This window comes from Hemicordylus capensis, chromosome 2 (assembly GCF_027244095.1).
Source record: "Hemicordylus capensis ecotype Gifberg chromosome 2, rHemCap1.1.pri, whole genome shotgun sequence".
Lineage (NCBI taxonomy): Eukaryota > Metazoa > Chordata > Lepidosauria > Squamata > Cordylidae > Hemicordylus > Hemicordylus capensis.
Window position 1 is genome coordinate 392,057,806 of NC_069658.1, and position 22,853 is coordinate 392,080,658.

General features: G+C 45.9%; 1 protein-coding gene across 2 annotated transcripts in view; it reads right to left on the bottom strand.

Moving 5' to 3' along the window:
- Positions 1–998: 998 nt before the first annotated feature.
- The window catches only part of UBALD2 (UBA like domain containing 2), a 40,813-nt gene continuing 18,958 nt past the window's right edge, over positions 999–22,853 (bottom strand). For both annotated transcript variants that reach the window (XM_053289423.1, XM_053289422.1), the window contains one exon: positions 999–1,346. In XM_053289423.1, the coding sequence (XP_053145398.1) occupies positions 1,026–1,346 (321 nt within the window). In that variant the 3' untranslated portion in view covers positions 999–1,025. The remainder of the gene's footprint in view (positions 1,347–22,853) is intronic.

Consider the following 22,853-nt stretch of genomic DNA (forward strand, 5'->3'; position numbering starts at 1 on the left):
TCACTGTGCATGCCCATAATTGATCAGCCCACATGTAGGCAGGAAGAACTGGCTATCAAAATGGTTTACTTTGCCAGAATGTGTACATACACCTAGACCGACCCCTCTCCAAGATGACAAGGCAACACACACACTAATTTGAGTGTACAAAATCATGGCCAGAACTCAATGTGCTGCTTGAAGAGAAGATCCCCCAACAACATGCCCAGTAGAAGAGGAATTTCTCACGATTCCATTATTTCTTCACAAGTTCCTTCTGTAGTCTACAAGAAAACTGTGGAACACTCTCTCCCTGTCATAGGAAAGAACTATCTACCCCAGTCACAACGCAGAGGAGGGAGTGCAGGATCCTTGGATTCCTTCCACAGGCTATGCCCCTCCCTAGGCGGTTCTCTGAAGTGCCTCTATTTCATCAGGCACTTCTCCCCATATCGTACAAAGGCAGCTGTAACTGGAGATCTGTGGTTTCCTTCAGCAAGAAGTCTCCAAAGGCCCCTCAACGATCTCAGCTGCTACAGGCATCCCCCCACAACTGGGAGCCAAAGGAAAAACCAAAGAAGGGCAATGAAGACAAGGGGGGGAGCAGCTTCCAACACTCCCCCCCCACACAGCGTTGAAGGGAGACCTCTCCACCCCAAATCCAATACAGCCACCCCTCTTTCCAAACAGAGTTCTCAGAATCCAACTTGGATCTTTGCAATTCTGTTGCTTTCATTCGTGATGTATATACATTAGATATATTTATATATTTATATATTATAGTTATATATTTTTTTTCTTTTAAAAAAGAGAAAAGATCAGTTATTAACTCTCCTGAAGAGTAGGTTGTGGGGAGGGGTGAAAAGAACCATGGAGATGGCTGACGGTATCTCATCAGTTTTAAAAAAACCAAAACTATAAAATATTCCAGTGCGATCTTCAGGGGAAAAATGCCCCCCACCCCATTCCCTGTGCCCCCCTGGATTTGCCAAACCCTCTCCCCCTCCCCCCCCCCAATTTCTCCCCCATTGCAAAAATGTTAAGTCTTATCTCTGGCCATCCATTGCTGCCATGGCTTTCTGCTGAGGGGCCCCTTGCTGAGACACAGGAGGCCACATGGGTTGCTGATGGTGGAGGTGGTGGTGAAGATTGTGACTGGTAGGTGATGAAGGAGGGATCCAGGCAGGTTGGTGGTTGGGAGGCGAAGAAGCCCAGAAGGGGCTGAAGCTACCAGGAGGAGAACAGGCCATGGATGTGATGGGACTGTTGCTGCTCTGGAGATTCTCTGAAGTCCGCAGCTTGGAAAACATAGCAAGAGCATCTGGGAAGTTGGGAGGTGTGGCTGGGGTATTGCTAGGTGTGCACATCTGGAAGAAAGAAAGAGTAAGGTTATAATTCAAACCACTATTTGGCCAATGTAATATTAGAAGAATGGTTCTTGGCACTTGAAAAAACCTTCAGCCATCAGGTGCAGATGGTATCTGTTCTAACACCACCTCCCCATGTGTACTCAGTAGCATGCCCTTATCCAACACAAAGCATCCTTCCTTCCCCTCCAACCAAGTAGTATACTGAAGAGCCTGGGAAAGACACAAAAGGTTATTTCCAATGCACAAGACAACACCCTTTTACCACACATTAAACTATTACTGATTAATCACCACCCTTCAGTTATATATTATTTACATTCACCCACACTTTTATCACCCTTTGTGCCACCCCAATTGTAAGAACCCAGGGATCTGTCTCAGAAAACATTCCACACAGTAGCATTGCTGATGTGAGTGGGTGTGGATCTGATGTGTGCTTGGATGGAAGACCACCAGGTGTCTCTGCTAAGCAGAGGGACCTCTGCTCTGCTAGAATTAACAACAGAGCTAATAGAATGGCCTTGAGTATCTATCTATGCCCTTCAGTGTTGCATACCCACCCCTACCGAGTTGCCAAGGAGAAAAGTTGCTGGATCAGAAGTAATGACCCGATGTGAACACAGTGTTTATGGCACCAATGACAGAAGAGTGGGCAGTGTTTGTTTACAAAGCATTTCATAAAGGAGGGGAAATAGTTTGGCCAACCATCTTCTGCTGTCTTCTTGATAAACCTAGTTGCTGATCAAAGTATTAGAGCTTCCCAACTCAAGAATAGTAGGAAACTGAGCAGCTTCCCTTTCCACAGACCTGCAGGAAGCAAGTTGCAGACAGGCATCAACCTATGGACCAGTAGCTGAACACAGACATAACCCCTATTGGGGGGACAGCATAAAAGGTGGGATCAGCCTGTTCTCATCAACAGGAAACTCCATGGACAGAAATCATTTGGCTATAAAAACCAAGGAAGAAGCTGGCTTCCCCCCAGCTCTGGTTTATTTTGCAGACAAACTTGTGGAAAAAGCTCAAATCTGAGCTAGCATGGCTCAAACTCTATGGCAACACCAGCAGTATGTCTTCCCATCAGGGACAGCATGGGTTCTTCCTGACACAGACGCAGTTGGCTGCAAAGCCAATTATGGCTAATACTAGAGTTTTGGGAGGATATGGAACTCAACAGCCATATTGTTTAGAAGTTTGCTGCCCACAGCTATGCCACCCAGGCCACGCATTAACCTCAATGTCTGTCTCCCTCTGAAAGAAGGTAACTCAGACACGGGATCCTGCAAGAAGAGCTGACAAGAGTAGCTTGTTCTGCAGCCAAAGAGAACGGATGCAAGTTCTAAGGTCTGCAAAGCACTGAACACCACAGAAAGGCAGAACAGATAACTCGCACCACAATAAGTGTAACCATCTAAGTTCCATTAGCCTGAAACAGTTGGATTGCATAATTCCAAAGTGTGCAAAAAAACCAGTCAACCCTCCTACATTATGCAATGAAAATGAAGCATGCAAATACACAGAAACATAGGTGTTGCATCATTTCCAGCAAACTGCAGAACTGGGGATTTCTTCTTCTTCTTCTGTTAATGAGAGGCCCCTCTTCAATGAATAATATCTCCCTGTCAGACAATTATGTTTTCCACCAGGGAGGACTGCCTCTTCTACAAAACCTAATAAGACAAGTGTGATGTTGGACTTGCATCATTAATCAAGCGCCAGGCTCAATTTCCCGGGGAACTCCTAGACTTGCCCTGCCAGGGTCCGCTTATCTTAGTGGTATCACTACCACCCCCGCACATCTAGCACACTCTCTTATTAAATTTGCTCCTTCACCCAGATCTGAAAAGGAAACCACGTCTTGAGGGTGGAGAACCAACTGCCACAGCAGTTAAGAAGGGAGACAGTTCTTCACACCCACACCTTACAGGCCAATTGCAGGACACAGAACTTAAAATACACTTATGAGGAAACCATATCTAGTAACTGCCTCAACCTCTTCCACCTGTCTACCATAAAACCCTGTTGCCTGGCTCCACCATCCATTTGCTCCCAGATGCTGTCTCTCAAGCACTTGCTTCACTTCCAAACTGGTCTCTTAATACAGCAAATACAGCTAGGCACATACGTTCTGGATATGCATAACGGAAGCATCACTGGTTCTGGATAACTAACTAAAGGACTGGTATTGCCTGCACATCTCAGAATCACCAACTCCCTAAGGATGCTCCAGACAGGCAAATGCTTGACATTCCAATGGGAGCAGGAGGTTATGGGAAGACAACCCTCAGGGACACGGACACACAAGCGCGCGCGCACACATACACACACCACTCTACAAACAAGTTACACTTTAAAAGTCCATTCACTGAAGCACTTTGGGGACAACATGCAGACTTTTGTCCTTCCCAGAGTGTTCTATATGATGGTGGTTATGGCAGCTCTGATTCCCATTGGTGCCTGGCCATTTTGGGTTAATTACCCTCAGATAAATATAAAGTGGACATAAAAATATGCTCCTATCAAAATCCAGTGGAAGCACAAAGCTGGGTGTGTGTGCGTGTGTGTGTCAGGATTTAACACCAAAGTGTTTACAGATGTATGACTACAGCATGTTAAAGGTCAAGATTCCTAAATTATAAAATTGTGATTCTCACCTGTGTTAACTACTGGGAGAACTAGAGAGTGGTATCTTTTTCTGGTTCAATTCATTCAGAATAAGGGCATGTTATGCTTACACCTCAGCCCCCTTGCATCAGAGAGCGCACATGTGCATGCAAGAGATCCACCCAGAACAACTTTTTTTGTTTGTTTAAAAAGGGTGCCTGACCCAGGCCACCTTAGCGGAGGTCTTGTTTGCAGGCAATCCTAATTGGGTAATTGCAAATTGTTCTGTGAACGCTTTGCTCTTCCCAGTGCAGCCTAGGCTCTCTCTGCTCCCAGAGGCGTTCTTAAAACCTTCGTTATGCTTTCACTATTGGTCTTCAAAACTATGCAGTCCTCTCAGAGAGGCGCAGTCTCTTCAAGCATCAAACAAAAGGCCTCCCATCCTACATCGGCCAATGATGTAAAGCCCAGGGAGCATTCCATATGCTCCCATACAGCTTTCCTTTCTGGGTAAAATTCAGACACGCAATCCCTGCACATGCTAAGCTTAGCAGTGTGTTTGTGTGGACAATAGAGCCCTGTTATTATGTACACCAACTCACCTGTATTCATTTCCCTAGTTCTGATGCTTCGCAGCATCTATTTCTCATAAGGTACATGCTTTCAAACTTTTCAAGATGAGGAAGTAACTAACCAGGTTTTCTAGGTAAAACAGGGTTTTAAATAGTATAGGTGTCATGTTGAGGAAACTAAAGTTTCATTTTGCGTAGTCAAATCATGTGAGGGTAGGTCTGCGGGGGTGGGGGAGGGATGAACCACAAATTTATCGAAAATGCTGTCATGGGGCCCTGCTGTACCTTTAACACACATTTAAGACAAAACAGGCTGGTTTAGAAACTCACAGATCTGGAAATTCTATGCTGCTAGTGTGGCAGAAGGTGCAAGTGCACTCCCTCTGCCCGCTCCAAACACTATGCACAATTTAAGTGTGTGTCACACACAAGGCATACACCCAATCCCCACAATCCTCCCTTTCCTCGAAGGAAAGCTTTGGGGGGCAGGGGGCGGTTATGCATATTGGGCATTTACTTCAAGTTGTATTTTAGGGATGTCTGCAAAATGAAGTGTGTACACACTTCACACCAAGCACATCTGATTTCCACCCCGAGTGTATGTAAACCAGTCCCAGCACCTTGATACTAAACACGGAACTATTTAAAACAATGGGATTTACTTCCAAACAGTGTGTTTTAACTTTCAATAGTGCATTTCTACAGAATCGCTTCCGTGAGGTGGGGACTCCATATCATCGCATGTGACACTTATGCACGCCCATTTTGCTTTATGTCCATGTGCCAGAAAGTCTTCCTAGGAGCAAAGATAGGAAGGAACTGGGGAGCTGACTCCTGGGATGGACTTCCTGTTACCCAAGAATTTCCTGTCTACTGGAAGTAAGGAGTGGAAGTTAACCCTTTGTGGACAATGTCCTCCTACTCTGAGGAAGGAAGTCTTTCCAACTGATGATGATGATTATGATGATGATGATAATAATAATAATAATCCAAAAATGGCTCAGGGCAGTTTACACAGAGAAATAAACAAATAAGATGGCTCCCTGTCCCCAAAGGGCTCACATTCTAAAAAGAAACATAAGACACACACCAGCAACAGTCACTGGAAGTACTGTGCTGGGGGTGGATAGGGCCAGTTATGGAAATGAGAAATCATCAGTTACATTTCTAACCTATCCTTCCAAGCTGCTCAGGGTGATTTACAAGCCTTGCCTCCTCAGGCATTTTATCCTCACAACAACCCTGCGATGTAGAGATGAGGCTGACTGATTGGCCTAAGGTCAGCTAGTGAGCTTCACAGCTTAGTGCAATTTGAACCTGGTTCTCCCTGCTCCTAGCATGACATTAACCACTACATTGCACAGGTTCTCTATAATACACAAGAGCATCCCATTTTACTGCATGGAAACTGCTATCAGTGTAGAGAAGTAATGTGAAGCAACTTTTTCAAAACAAAGCAAAGATTGCCCATGCCCAAACTTCACAACATTACTTATCAATGTCTTACTTAAACAGAACAGTAAAACTAATGGCAGCACTGGATAATATCTGGATCTTTTGAGGAAAGTGGCATGGGGGGGCACCTCTTGCATCTGGGCTATATTTCAAGATATATTTAAATGCTTTGATCTCCTTATACCCAACAATATTCTACAGCCTTTTATTTTTTTCTGCTCTGCAATGAATCAATACTGCTTTCTTCAAAGCTGCTCCAGTATGATAAATCAGATAGGATCAAACTTTCTGGCTCCACTGTATACTTCAAACCAAGCAACAGATGAACTGCAAGTCATGGGAGAGAAATAAGGAAATGTCACCACATTTCAGTATGGAAGCACTTTAAAACCGACACCTTGATCTCTCCCATGGGAGGCCCAATAGATAGCGCTTCTAGAAATCCACAAGTCTGCAAAATTTCCTGCCTCTATCCCCGCCCCATGCTACATCTTGCCCATCACCACTTCAATATTTTGCAAAATATGCTGGAAAAAATAAACCCAAATTGTACTAATGACGCCATGTCAAAGCTAAACCCAAGAAAGAGTTCTGTGCAACTCAAAGGCTAGCACAAAGCCCTTAAAACACAACCTATACCCTAATCAGGTACTTCTTATTCTGTAAAGTCATATGCAAAATAATTCTTAGTAAAGCCAGGGCATCTTTGGCAGGAAGCACTGCTTTTGTTACATAGCTCTGGTTCTTCAACTCTAGGGGAAATGATGCTATTTCTATCCAGTGTGTCACTGTGAAAGACAGACTACCACAGGATGCTTTAAAGGATGTGTGCTTAGGGTTATGTTTACTACAGGGCAAATTCCTGTGTCAATCATGTCAGGTTGGAACAGTTCTATTCCAAAGCTCTTCTGGCATAAACATACCTGCCAACACTTATCCTGGATGGTAAATGAACATTTTCCTTGTAGAATCATGTGGCAGACAAAACATCCTAGAATAGTCTGAGGGGTGTGTGTGTGCGCATGTGTGTGAGTGAGAGAGAGAGAAAGAGGACCATCATCATTTTGGTCTGCTTACAACACGACTGCCCATTTTGGTCTGCTTACAACACGACTGCCTTCTCCAGAAAGCAGGGGCCCCATGTTACCAGCATCTCAGTGACCCAGCAGCGTTACTACAACAAATAGAAACGGTACAAAATGAGCAAGCAGCGGCATCTGGCCATCTCACCGAGAACTCTGCTCCGATTGGATTACAACTTATCTCTGCTCACCCCCAAACAGGAACATTTGTCTGTCTCTTTCAGCCCCTAAGAGAGTCGCATAACACAGCCTGGTGAAATCAGACACCCAGCTACTAAAAGAGGAATTTTTCAAGAAAAATTAATAGAAGGTGTAAACATGGTGGGGGTTTTTAAAAACACGCACTCTCTCACACATAAACAGACAGACATCTATAATACATCTATAAACCACACACAAGAACAAAACTAGGCATAAAAGGGCACGATGCTCTGGAGCACTAAAATACATAGCAAGATACAACCACATGTGTTTAAAGTGGTCTAATTTGTAACTTGATGACAAAAATAAATTTTAAGGGTATCATAGAAGGCAACATTCAGTGTTCATTTGCTATGGGCAGGGGGAACATTATGCCATTCACACCGCCTATGCTTTTTTCACAGTTTCTGGCCCCCAGCAGAACCAACCCATATATTTCAAAAAGGTGAGCATATTCACCCAAACTACAGAAAAGGGCAGGCTTCTTATAAAGGGTGAGCACTACCGGATGCAGAGTCTACACAAGACAACAATCCACAAAATTCAGTTCTCTAAACAAAACCCTGGAGAAAGAAAAGGTCAGAGCTCACACTTCGCAGCAATATGCAACAGCAACATTATCTATCTTTTGTTTGTCTGGAACCATTTAGGCTCCACAGGTTATGTAAAACATGAATAGGCCCACACATGAAGGGCTTTCACATCTAAAATCTGACTTCTGCTCAGTCAACATTACGACATGTCCATGGCAAGCAATGTTCAGGAAGGTGATATGGGTGGAGTAGGGTTGTGCAGAATGTTCCAAGCTCGGAACGTTCCAACTTGAAATGGGCCATTTCAAGTGTTTCAAGCATGCAACAGAACGCCCTTCAAATGAAGGGCCTGTTTCGAGGTCAGAATGGAACAACCCTGTTCCAAGTCAGAACGTTTCAAGTGTTCAGAGTGGTTACTGCTCACACCTGCCAGCCTCTTCTAGCAGCAGTTTCCCATGCAGTATTTTGCGCCAGGGCTGCTCCATCTACAGCACTCTTCTGGCCTCTGTGCATCCGCAGCAGCCATTTGTGCATATGCAAGTGACTGCTGCGCATGCACAGAGGCCAGAAGAGCGCCACAGAGCAACCTTAGTGCAAGATGGCAGGCGGGGCGCAGCTGCTTGTGGAGGCTTGCTGGTGCAAGCGGTACGGAGATAATGTTTTTTTAAAAAGGTATCTCCCACTGCCTCCCTTGCTCAGAACACTAGAAATCCGAGCTTGTTTCATTGGAACAACTGGCTCAACTGGTTCCGACAGAACATTCCAGGGATTCGCATTTAATTCTGAGCTTGGAATGGAATGCAAGCCCCGTTCCCTGAACATCTGAGGCAGAACATCTGGGGCCTTCATTACAGTAATCTGTTGTTAAAGGGTGGATTTTGCAACCAGGGCAATAAAAAGTAGAAACAGCTCCTGCTTTGCAATACAGAGCACCAGGCTGCTTGCTTTCCCATCTACAAACTAATTTAGCCAGCAGCTTACAACATCATGAAACTACTGGAGAAGCCAAAACAAAAAGGTCACAGTCCTAATGGTGCAGCGGGAAACGACTTGACTAGCAAGCCAGAGGTTGCCGGTTCAAATCCCTGCTGGTATGTTTCCCAGAGACTATGGGAAACACCTATATCGGGCAGCAGCGATATAGGAAAATGCTGCAAGGCATCACCTCATACTGCATAGGAGGTGGCAATGGTAAAAACCCTCCTATATTCTACCAAGGACAACCACAGAGTTCAGTGATCGCCAGGAGTCGACACCGACTCAACGACACCGACTCAACTTAGCTTTACAACAGAAGAGCCTCTCTCTCATCAGCTTCCCATCACTTCCTGGCCAGCTGTGACGATTCTGTATAGTCATTCTAATTTGAGCATTTCTTGCTCACTCACTCACCGTCCTGCCACAGCACCCTGAAGCATATCTTGTGCCAGGACCTAACTTTTTTCATACTTTATGCCACTTTGCAGCTGTGGGTGGGAAAGACTTGAATGCTGAGGCTAGCCCAGAAGAGATGATGATAATGATGACGATGAAGAAGAAGAAGAATTCGACCAGACAGCAGAAAAGAAGAGGAGAATATGACTAACAGAAAAATGGGCATGTATTATAAAATGGCAGCTGCCGGGATGCAAGTGTGGGGGGAGAGAGAGAGAGAGAGATCGCGCGTGTCTCCAATGAGGAAAACATAAAGGCTAGGAAAAAAATGAGTCAGAAACTATTATTTTATACATTTTCAGCTTTAAGTAATAAACTCTTTAAAGCATGTGGTATAAGAGATCTGCTAGATTTTATCATCTTTCATAAGTGAAGTACCTTATGCAAGAGTAATGCCCACACATCCTGTCCAGAGTATTAAAATGTTTCAGGCAGTGAAGAATTCGTTGTTGGTATCAGCAGAGGTACAAGTGATCAGCACTTCCATCCCGGGTGGCCTAGTCCCTTCCTCTCATCTAGTGTCTCAGCATGGAAGGTACAGGCCCAGAATAAGCAACAGCAGAGCCTACAACAAACATGATTCAAGCAAAGAGGAAGCCACTGCATAATGGCTTGACTAAACTTTCCTGCCTGTCCCATTCAAAACAAACAAAAAACATCCAAAACAGAAATTTGCAGAACAATTAAGGGCTTGGCAAGCAGAAGCAGAGAAGATGGCTATGTCAGTGAGGCTGAGTTGAAGTGCCCACATGGGGCAAGGACTCTGTTGCAACTCCAAGCAATTCAGCTTAAGCCTCACTACAGGCCAACCAGAAAGGAGCACTGGACTTACCGTGAAGAGTTCTTTTCCCCTGTGATTGGAGCTCATTAGAATGGGTTGTGGACTGAGCATGCTCAAGACAGGGCTGGATCATGTGATATCTCTCTCTCTCTCTCTCTGCCACACTCTATGCTACAGCCCCAGTTCCAGGACTATAGCATAGAGTGTGGCAGAGAGAGAGACAGACTAAGAAGGTGACAACAAGTTAACAACCAGAACAATACCAACAAGAGAACATAGAGGTACTATGTTACTTACATACTAACACTGTAGTACCTTGAGACCTGTTTCCACCCCAAAACTGGTAGACTTCCCAAACCAGAAATACCGTATATACATCCACGGGTGGGCCTGATGAGCTCCAGTCACAGGGAAAAAGAACCCTTCATGCTAAGTCCAGCGTTCCTTTTTCTTGTGCTGGAACTCATCAAAATGAGACATGCCCAAGTGGTCTGAGAAAGGGGGTGGGAAGCATGTATACTCTGGATGACCTGTTGTAAGTCCTGACAGCCAAAGGCCACCTGGAGTGAGAGGAGGCTATTTTGTAATGCCAAATGAAGGGAGTAACAGGAGAGCACGTAGCTGCTTCACAGATATCTATCAGAGGGGCGCGTACCGAAAAGGCAGCTGAACGCTGCACTGGGAGTGGAATGTGCTGTAATTCCAGTAGAGACTGGTAAATTAAGGGTTTCATAAGTCAGGAGGATGCAAGGCCTGATCCATCTACAGTACCCTTGGAGCCTAGTGAAGAGGATTGGAATGAAATGAAGAGAGAGTCAAGTTTGTGGAATTCTCTGGTGTGAAAGATATAGATGCGCAGAGCCCTGCAGATGTCAAGGATGTGCCACACCATTTCCCTAGAATGGGATGGTGACAGACAGAAGGAGGGTAGTACTACGTCCTGAGAGCAGTGAAAGGAAGAGTTAAGCTTAGGAATGATGGTGGGGTCAAGCTTCAGGACTTCAGAGTCTGGTTGGAAGATGCACAACTCTTTCCTAACCGAGAGGGCACCCCAGTTTGGATTCTCTATGAACCAACGTGACGGCTACCAGGAACAGGACCTTGTAGGATAGGTCCTTGAGGGAGGCAGAGGACAAGAGTTCAAAGGACAGTTGGGTGAGTGCATTCAGGACCTTGTTCAGGCTCCACGATAGGAACCTGTGAACAGGAGTGGGGGACAGATTGGATGTCCCCTTAAGCAATTGTGTAATTTATGGGTGAAGTGTGGACCACCCAGGAGAGAACTGGTCCAGAACTGATGTCAGAGTGGAGGTCTGGCATTTCAGGGTGCCAGGGCAGAGCTGCAACTCAAGCCCAAACTGGAAGAAAGCTAAGACCTCGAGAACTCCCGCCAAGATAGGGTCAGTGTGTTTTCTATGTGGCCATCGGGAGACAGCTGTCCATGTGGCCTGGTAAATGCAATTGGTGGTCAGGCACCTTGGAGGCTAGAATAGTATCTTGGATGGGCGGGGGGGGGCATAGCCCTGAGCATTTAGCTTTGTGCATTCAACCTCTAGGCAGAGAGTTGGAGACTCTGGGGCCGGGTGAAGGAAAAGACCTTGTGAGCGGAGGTCCCTTTGGAGGGGGAGTTGCAGGGCTGGTGGACTGAGAGAGACAACCAGGGTCTCCGGGGCTAGTGAGGAGCTAAGAGGATCAGCTCTGCTTGTTCTATTATGAGCTTTCTGAGAACTCTTGGGAGGATGGCTCTCAGAGGAAAGTCATAGTGTAGGGCCTGTGGCTAGGGAGCCATGAGGAGAGGAGAGCTGGTCTTGTGGTAGCAAGCATGACTTGTCCCCATAGCTAAGCAGGGTCTGTCCTGGTTGCATATGAATGGGAGACTTGATGTGTGAGCCCTGTAAGATATTCCCCTCAGGGGATGAAGCCGCTCTGGGAAGAGCAGAAGGTTTCAAGTTCCCTCCCTGGCTTCTCCAAGATAGAGCTGAGAGAGATTCCTGCCTGCAACCTTGGAGAAGCCGCTGCCAGTCTGTGAAGATAATACTAAGCTAGATAGACCAATGGTCTGACTCAGTATATGGCAGTTTCCTATGTTCCTATGAGGGCATCGGTCGCTTCTGCCAGGGGAGACTTAAACCTGAAGCAGCAGCACAGGAGAATATGGTTTGTTGGGGACGTGAAGAGGTCCACCTCTGGCCGGCCCAGGCATGACATCAGCTGGCAGAAGACGTCCAGGTGGAGGCTCCACTCTGCTGGGTCCACCATGCGCTGGCTGAGCCAGTCTGCTTGAAGGTTGTTGGCCCCGCTGAGGTTTTCTGCTGTGACTGATGCTAGGTGGTTTTCTGCCCAATGGAAGAAGAGATTGGATTCCACCATCAAGAACCGAGATCTGGTGCCTCCCTGACGACTGACATGGAACTTGGTAGTGATGTTGTCCATGTTGATTAAGACATGGCGTTACTGCAGAAGATAGTGAAACTGTAGGAAGATGGGTCTGGCAGTCCCGAGCTCTAGCCAGTTGATGTTTCGGCGTGACTCCTTGGGGACCAGCATTCCTGGGCATATTGGTTCAAGCAGTGGGCGGTCCAACTGGTGAGGCTGGCATCTGTGGTCACTACAATTCTCTGAGGGTCCATCAGAGGAAGGCTTTTGTGGATTGCTGGAGAGATCCAACTGGCACACCCCAAGTGGAATGTTTACCTGTTTGTGTACGCCTGCCATGATCAATTCCTGATAGGGAAGGATCAGTCTGGAGGGGTCATGAGTGCCACCTGGACCATGGAGGGCACTCCATGCAGGCCACCATGGATTCCAGTACAGTGGCCAAGGGCATCAGGTCTGTCTTCTTTTGGTGTAGGAAGGTGTGATGAGAGTTGATATCTTGTCTTTCCATTCCTGGGGAAGGGAGACCGATGCTTAGACAGTGTTGAATAATGCTTCCAGGTGCTGAAGGGACTGTGTCAGATGGAGTGGTTCTTTTCCCATTGACTATGAACCCATGGTCGTCTAGACACTGGAAAGTCTTGTATACGTCTCTCTGGGCCTGATGAAAGGAGGCTGAACTGATCAAAAGATCATGGGTGTATGCAAGTACCCTAGAAGCAGAGGTGTGCAATTAATGTCACCATGACCTTTGTAAAGACCCGAGGGGCCGATGACAGGCCAAACAGGAGTGCTCAGTATTGGTAGTGTTTCTGGTCATATGAGAATCTGAGAAACCTCCAGTGGGCCAGGAGAATGGGGATATGGAAGTAGGGATCCGTTGATGCCGTTGCCTCCTTGATGGTGTGAAGAGACTCCATCTTGAACTTCCTCATATGAGAGAGCGAGAGAGAATCAATTCAGAATCTGACCTTGGCAAGACTGGATTTCCAGATGGATATGGTAGAATTGGCCATGGTGGAGGCAATGCAGGTACAGGCGGGGGCAAGACCCGGGGTATCGCAGGAGGAATAGGAACCGTTGGTTGCATATGTAGGCACTTAGGTGGAGGCAAATGGACCTCAGAGGAGGATGCATGGCACACCCTCCTTTTGCGTCTAGTGTTCCTTCTGCTGAAAAAGGCCCTGTTCTGAAAGTGGAATGGCCTCCCTCCTGGAGCTGGAGTCAAGAGAAAAGGAAGACATTCGCTCAGCAGTACCTCTGGATTTGCTAGAAGACCCTGTGGGGAGAGCAGAGCCCCAGGTACCGGAGGAGCAGGGAGGGAGGGAGGGAGGGGTTGCATAACACCTTGCATTCCCTCACAATGAAATCCCTGAACCAGTCAGCAATGTCTGGGGGAAGGAAATCATTGGTCCCCAAGGACGGACACTGGTACTTACATAAGCAGCCGTTGTGGAGGCAGATCTCGGGGCACTGGAAGGGCACCCTCTGGTTTCTCCACCATTAACTTACGAGATGGGCCCTGCCAGCAGAATCCATGGGAAGTGTTACGCAAGTTGTCCCAGTTGGGATAGCAGGCCATTGGCATGGGGGGGAATGCGTGAGCCAGCTGGTTCCCCCTCCACCATAATCATCACTGGGCTAGCCATTGGCACGGGGGGGGAGGGAATGCACGGGCCAGCTGGTTCCCCCTCCACCACAATAATCACAGTGCTAGCCGGGTCTGAGCCTCTAGACGCACCCAATGGGTGGTGGTTGGGATCCTGCATTTTTTTTGTGCCTGGCCAACCAACTACCTGAATCAAAATGCGCTCGCTGAGCCCAACGGTTGAGGCTGGCTTCTTGCACTTTCCCCCCTTTTTGGAAGCTTTGTCTGGCTCAGAACAATGTTTTGTTTTCTTCTTCATCTTTGGGGGGGGGGGCAAGGTGGAGGTTTCTGCTGCTGTGGAAGGGGTCACGGCGGGGGGGGGGGGGAACCAACCTTGCTAGCCTGAGATTGCTTCGTGTGGAGCAAAGTGGAACAAATCAAAAGTGAAACTAAACGTTCATTTGTCGAATTAGAAATAAAAAAGGTTATTTGGGAATGCAAGAGATAACTGATAACTGTAAGTTCCCTTCCCACCCTTTCAAAATTGTAGGGGTGCGGGGAGAAGATAGAAGGAAAATGTCAAGTCAAGAAATAGAAACTAGCCTGCAAAAATCTCAAACGCTGAAGAGCTCTTTCCAAGACCTGTGAACTCGAGCAAGACAGGACTGGAACTGGGGCTATAGCACCTCCTGGCAACAGGAAACTAGTATCACGTGATCCGGCCCTGTCTCAGGCATGCTTAGTCCACAACCCATTCTGATGAGCTCCAGCATGGGGGGCAGGGGGAGGGGAGGGGAACAAATTTCTGGGTGTTTATATTTTTTAATTTAACATATTTTTATACTGTTCCATACGCAAGTGCCTGGGAGGTAAACGATCTAAGAACACAACCATTAAAACAGTTTAAAATACAGATAAAAACTCTAAGACTATAAACTAAAAGCCCGACTAAACAAGTATGTTTTCAGGTCCTCGTTTGCGTGTGCATACGTACACACAGACTTCTTATCTGACCTTACTTCCAGATTTGCAATGAAAATTGGACAACTTCATATAAACAGGGTAAACATTTTTTTAATCTGTGAAGGTGTGAAGAAGAAAAAATAGGTGAAGAAAAATCTGCCTTGTAGGGGCATTTTTCAATCCCATGCACAAAACTGTGCTATCAGTCATGTGAGAAAGGTTTTACCATTTGTGTCTGCAGTCAACCTTTTCAGAATGAGGTGGGTTTTTTAAAAAAAAAATTAAAAATTCAGCCTTCACAGGTTGAACAAGACAAGGTCAATAAACCTATGCTAACTGGTCCTAAGCCCTTAAGATCTTCTTCAGAGGCCCTTCTACGGGTGCCCCTGCCAAACGAGGCGAGGCAGGTAGCTACTAGGGAGAGGGCCTTTTCGGTGGTTGCACCCCATTTATGGAATAGCCTGCCCAGTGAGGTTCACCTAGCTCCATCACTTTTTTTTTAGACACCAGGTAAAGACCCTTTTGTTCACTCAAGCTGTTTAAATTTTAAATTTAATTTTAAAAACATCGATCAGATTGTAACTGATTTTTTAAAAAATGTTTTTTTTAAAAAAAATGGTTTTGTATTGTATTTTGTATCCCCTCCTTTTTTTTAGTCTGTTATGATTTAATGTGTGTTTTTATCTCACATTTTAATGCTCTGTTGTAAGCTGCCCAGAGAACAATTTGTTATGGGGCAGCTAACAAATAGAGATGATGAGGGTGTTGGTGATGGTGATGATGATGATTGTCAGCCCTGAACAAATTTTATTTGGAACTATGAGTCAGCCCCAAAATTTAGGAGCCAGACAACGGACGCTTGACAAAATTACTGAATTTAGTGGTATACACTGGGGAGGGTAAACAGGCTCCATCTCTTTTACACATAACATACTTAGAACAGAAACAGAGCTGCCTGGGATTTAAAAAAACGGTCTTATTAAATAACTCTACTGCTGAAAATCCTAGTCTCTGGTACTGGGGATTTGTCAAGCCCTGTCTTAAGTGACATAACTGAACACATCCACTAGCACAGCTGCCTGGATACCAAGCTATGCAGTCTGGGTCATGATCTATTTCAGATGATGGCCTTGAAGTTGAACAGGATGCCCACCCCGCCCCACAAGGAAAGCCAAAACTTTGATCATCCTATGTGACAGACTCATCCCTAGATTAGCCACATTGGAAAACAGAAAGCACACTCCCCAAATAGACACAGCTACTAGAAGATACCTCTTTCATGAACAGTGTGGACTGAATAATATTTTAGGCAGCTTCCGAGTTTGCCACTTATCTCCATTCCTCTCTGTAAACACCTGTAATGTTTACAGAACGAGGTCTTCAAACATGTGGTGGGCAGGCACCAGGGAACCACAGCCACATCACACTCTTGGCGCGTCCACCAGGTGCCTTTCAAGCCACACCTTTTCTCTTGAACATTGGGGCATTTACTGACACCAATAGAAAACTGCCTTATAATGAATCAGACCACTAGTCCACCACAGTCAGTATGGTCTACACTGGCTGGCAGCAACTCTCCAGGATTTCAGATGCGGGTCGTTCCCAGCCCTGCCTTTGATGCTGCCAGGCACTGAACCTGAAAGCAAGGGCTCCTCCATGGAGCTACATTTCTTTATATCAACACTCTGCGTACAAGCAGCAAGCTTATCTACTGTGCACAGAAGGAACCTGCCCTTTGCATGCCAAATTCACACAGAGGTACATTGTCAGGCTACAATTCAAGACTACGGCTGCACGCCCATTTGACGTGCAAGACACAAATACAAATGGTATTTATATACCGCTTTTCAACCAAAAAAAAAAAATTCTCTTTGAGAATCCTGCCAATTTCCCAAAGCAGCAAAGCTGTCACTGCTACACTCAAAGAGAAAAGTTGCATCACGCAGCTGAGGGAATAGACTCAATTGTGCCTTTTAGCATGGAATATTCCACTCCAGGCTGGCCTTTATGCTACTGCTGCACAAGCTTTCCCCCTTCTTTATACCCATCATTCCCAGACATACCAACACCATCTAGCTTTGGAATAACTCTATACAAATCAGCCAGTTTCAAATTAGTTTGGGGGTTGGGGTTGGACACTTTAAATTGCTTTTGATAGCCATGGGGAAAGACATAAGAGCCAGCACAGTGTAGTGGTTAGAAAGCTGGACTAGGGCCGGGGAGACCTGAGTTCAAATCCCTATTCAGCCATGAAACTAGCTGGGTGACTCTGGGCCAGTCACTTCTCTCTCAGCCTAATCTACTTCACAGGGTGGTTGTGAGGAGAAACTTGACTACGCAGTACACCGCTCTGGACTCCTTGGAGGAAGAGAGGGATATATACAACAACAACCACAGCCCTGCTGGATCAGGCCCAAAGCCGATCTAGTCCAGCATACTGTTTCCCACAGTGGCCCACCAGATGCCTCTGCGAAGCCCAAGGTGAAGGCATGCCTTCTCTCTCCCCTGCAACTGGTACTCAAAAGGCATCGTACCTTGAGCCTGTAGATAGCCTATAGTCAAGACTAGCAGCCATTAACAGACCTGTCTTTCATGAATTTGTCTAAGCCCCTTTTAGTTGGTGGCCATCACCACAGACTGTGGCAGAAAATTTGCTATGCAGAATACCAATGGCCTGCCTCTGGCCATTCCAAAAGTTACTGAACTCTCTTCCAGTTTCCAAGATTTCACTAGACATTGATATTGCACTCTTAAGCCTATTGGCAACCGTAAGGACTAAAAACAGGCTTCCCTCATCAATGAAAGCAGAGATCCACAGGAGACTAAATTCTGCACCCAGCACCAGATTTTTCCTGCATGGAATCCCAGAATACACAGAGCTGTGCAGAAGATGGTCTTCCAATGGAAAAAAGTTCAAGTTGAAAACAATATTGACACTATTCCTACATATAAATTTAAGTATTCATTGCAGCCTATACCACTTCCTATTTATCAATCTAATAGCCACAATCCATGAACCTCTTAAGCTAGTTCAGCACCAAAGACAGGTGGCCCTAATTATTCGCGGGGATTCAGTTCCTGCCAATTTCCACAGATAAGGGTCTATGGGGATGGTGTGTGGTGGGGGGGGGTTGCTCCGGTTCCTTGAGCTTAAAAAAAAAAAAGACAACTTAAAAAGCTGAGAGGGGGCAGAAATAAAGATAAAAAAGCATAGTACCATGTTCTCCAGGAATGCACCCCCAAATCCTCTTATTTTTCATGAAAAAAATTTTTTTTAACAAAAAGAGAGCCCTAAAATGGCTCCATGCCTCAAAATGGCCGGAAATGACATTGCAAGTCATTTCTGGTGACTCGAACTGTGGCTAGGCAAAAATTGCCTATATTTAATGCCATGGATAAGGAAACTGGATCGCTATGACCCATCCGTGGATACATGAAACAGAGATCTGCAAAACCACAGATAACTAGGATCTCCTGCAGTGTTCCCTCTAATTTTTATCATCAGTGAGCGGAAACAGTTTTGTTCTGGGCAGCAGTTTCAAGGCAGTGTGTTCACATAACACACTCTCTCTCTCACTCACACACACACAGAGCAATAAAGCAAATTTCTTTCTTTATGTAAAAAATTTTATCTCCCCCCGCCCCCAGCTCTCTTCTTCTGCAGCTTATTAATCAATACTGATTATTAACCATTTATTTATTTATCTATCTGCTCTTCTTCGAGTAAAGGCTTTAAAGGTTGAAGATATTTTGAATTGTGTTTGGGATTGGGAATGGACTGGGGGGATTTGCACTTTATCTTCCAACTCCAAGGTGTTCTGTGCTTCAGTGCTTGTTTCCAGACTTGGTATTTCTTCCGGAGGCGCTGCTCAGGCTCAACTTGTCCGAAAACAAGGGGAGATGATTCCCTCCTTCAGAAGAGCCTGTGGCAGGCTGGGAGAGGCTGAGGGGGTGAGGCGGTGATGGGGAAAGGTGGGAGGGGAGGGGGAAGAGCCACGGCCTAAGTGAGTGGAAGTTTGGGGAAGTTGTGCAGAGGACTTGGAAGGTGTGCGCGTGTACACAGCCATGCGCCTTAGAGGGAAAAGTAGTCTCCTATACTCCCCTCCCCGCCAAATGGTTTTGCAGCACATCACTAAGTGTAGCTGTGCTGCACTGCGACAATCAAACCCCATTATATTTTTGCAATAGAAACATGGAATTAAGGATTCCTCTCCCAAAACATACACACTAGCTGTCTTATTTGCCAAAAATGCTGAAACCTACTTTCCTTCCTTCTGTTTGCCCATTACCCAACCTAGAACTTTGGGCAACCTTGATAAACATTTTTAATAACCTTGGCCCCTCAAATCCTGATCTAAACTTTGCAAGCAAGAAGCAGTCCCACCTACGGTACACCACATGTAGCACATCATAGAAGGAAGCCTCAAGCTCACCAATGCATAGTAGGGGTGTGCAAACCAGCTCAACATTCGAAAGGTCCGGGGTCGTACCGAACCACCCCTTGTTTGGTCCGACCCCGGACCAAACACCCCCCGACTGTTCGGGGGTTCACGAGTATTTTTTAATGGGTTTTTTTTTTATGAAGTGACTTACCCCCTTTGGGAGAGTTCCTTGAGGTGGAGGGGGTCCGCAGACATTCCCCCTCCCCCCCGCCAGCCTCCATTATCACCACCTCCGGCCCGTTATTCGGCCCATTCGAACCTCGGAATGGCAGTCATTTTGGATGCCGCCATGCCGAGGTTCAAAGGCCCGAACGGGCCGAAGGCGGTGATAACTGAACCTCCGCGGAACCACCACCCCCGCCACCTCAAGGAACTCCCCCAAAGGGGTTAAGAATTTTTTAAAACAACGCAAACCCCCCTGGACCGAACCAAACCAAGGGGGTTCAAGGGGGTGCCGGGCTGAACTGGACCCGTCAGGTTCGAGTCTGGTCTTGAACCAAACCCGACCAGCTGGTTCCGTGCATATCCCTAATGCATAGAACTGTTTGTATGAACCAAGTCTTTACAGAAACATTTAGATACGAGTCTATACTGTGAGTAAAGTAAACTGTGCCTTTGAGTCGGTGTCGACTCCCGGCGACCACAGAGCCCCTGGTTATCTCCGGTAGAATACAAGAGGGGTTTACCATTGCCTTCTCCACTGTTCCCTCTAAGGTGTGTGCATGTGCACGCGCCCACAAGTTTTCTGATGTCCGCTCACTTAATTTTAGATCCTGCTCAGGTTGAATTGGGAAGACCCCACTCTGAATGCATGTGTGCACAGAGTGCCTTGATACTGCTGCCCAGAACAAAACTCACTCCGCACAGAGATGAAAAAAATTAGAGGGACCACTGGCCTTCTCCCGAGCAGTATGAGATTATGCCTTTCAGCATCTTCCTAAATCACTGCTGCCCGATATAGGTGTTTCAGCGGCGATTCGAACCAGTAACCTCTGGCTTGCTAGTCAAGTCATTTTCCTGCTGCGCCATTATGTGGCTTATACTGTGAGTATCCACTGCATTAAAAAAAAAAAAAGAGGGGGGATGTGTATGGATGTATTTGGTGGCTGGGAAATACTCTAAGAGTAAGGCCATGCAAGAAGTTATATGCACAGCACAGAGCTTGAGACACTATGCCTGCATCATGCATTTATTTACTGGGGCCAAATATGATCTCAATACATTCCATATCTTCTCTTTTCTCAGAATCAAATTGCATCTGCCCAGTGTTTTCATTTTTAAAAAACAAGAACTTAGAAGCAACACCCTCCAAACTAAATCAAGGCTGTGGTATTGGGTGTGTGTGTGCTTACCCTACTCTCAATTGTTCCCCACCCAAAACTGCTATTATGATTTTTCCTTTATTTTATTACACTTCTCCATCACTTAATCCAATGGCCCTAGGTGGCTCAACACCCCCACAGCAGAAAACAACAGGTAGCTTTACCTTTAATTTTTCCGCTGTGTAGGAAACAGTAGCTTTAAGGAAGCAGCACAGGAGGAGGAGGATTTAAAAAAAACCTCCCCCTGCACATCTGTTCCAACCCAATTTATCAAACTCCCACAGCTGTTTTACAATTAAAATGCTGGGAAATTCCATCACAGCACTCAGAAGGTAAGGGAATTTGCTCCTGTCTCTTCCTTCCACACACCTTCTCCCATCCAGATGCTCTAGCATGATAGCGCTACACTGAATAGTCAGGTTCTGCTGTCACATCATCCAGTATCTCCTGGTCTGTCCCACCACCACCCCCAACCCCCCTAATCAAAGCAGCACAGGAGGGCTTTCCCTCTTGGTCTCACATCACATATGGCTTTTGTCAGCCTATCCTCGCTGTTGCCAAATATGAACTAATCAAGATCCCTGTGTGTGTCAGTAATGCTGCGGAAGAGCTAGCGTGGTGTAGTGGTTAGAGTGCTGGACTAGGACGGGGGAGACCCGAGTTCAAATCCCCATTCAGCCATGAGACTTGCTGGGTGACTCTGGGCCAGTCACTTCTCTCTCAGCCTAACCTACTTCACAGAGTTGTTGTGAGGAGAAACTCAAGTATGTAGTACACCGCTCTGGGCTCCTTGGAGGAAGAGCGGGATATAAATGTATTATTAATAATAATAATAATATTTTTTTTCAAGTGTCTGCTTTGCTTACATTCTTTGGTTCAAAACCCAAAGTCAGGCAACAGTTCTGTCAGGACCAACTCAAACAACACTGTGTCATGAGCAAGCTTTCAAGTTATCCAGAGCCCTTCCTTCAGACTTGATATTAGGCAAAATATCTTTTTAAATGGGGTGGAGGAAGGCACCAATTTGGCATGACGATGCCCAGATGTGCACTTTGTAGTCTTCTTAAGACAGAGTGCAGGAGGTGTTGTGTCAATTTGATTTGCCTCTGCTAAATAGGAGGTAGAGAGCCATCAGTGCAGACTGGGGGTTAGGGGAAAATGGCTGCCTCATTTAGCATGGGAGATGGTTCCAAGAAACGGCCAGATTTTATATTTAAATGCAAAAATGGGCCAATATCCATTTTTGTTTCTCTGTCCCAGCAGCCTGTGTCTCACACCAAACAGAGGCAAATCAAGTTCAGTCCACACAACACCTCCTGCACTCCATCTTTAGACTGCAGCCCTCAGGGATATTTTCCATCATGCCCAAACAAGTCTCTTCCCCACCCCCCACCCTTGTGTGTTTTGCTTAACATCAAGCCTGAAGAAGAGTTCTGGAGAACTCAAAAGCTTCCTCACTGCTTGGTGATCTTCCAGAGAACTCTCACAAAGCTGTCCTTCTTTGGCTTTTGGACATGGTTACCTACCATTTTTGAACTTCTTCTTCTTCTACTACTTCGTTAGAATCATTTAAAACAAAAAACCAAAAACCACAGTCACGGGATTTGTGAACTAAAGCACAACAATATCCTGCCCCAATTCTCAAATGATGGTTTTCTCTTTGCCTGGGTACACACATACAGCCTCCAACCACAAAAATATATGATGCAGTATAGATCTTTACTGCTGCTGGTGGTTTTAGCATAATGATGATGATTGGAGAGAGAAGGGGTTGCAGGATATGAGATGGGACCTTAATTATTGTTGGCAGTTGCCAGGGCTACTAGCAGTACTAGAAAGCACGTCCTGATACATTGCCACAAACAAATTCTTCAGCTTGTTATTTATGTAGCATCCTCAATGTACATGGAGTATTACAGAGTCATCTAAACAAAAATGAAGAACCAGGTTCCCGCTCCAAAGAGATTACAATCTACCTTTCAATACTGGGAAACAAAGGGAGGAGTAGGAAAAAAAGGGGTGAGGCAAGAACAAGAAAATGCAGCCAGACATACTCGGGTACATATTCTAATACTCCAACAATCACAAAAATCTGAAATGCCCAGCATAAGAGCCCAGAGAAAGCACACATGGACTGCGTGTTCGACAACC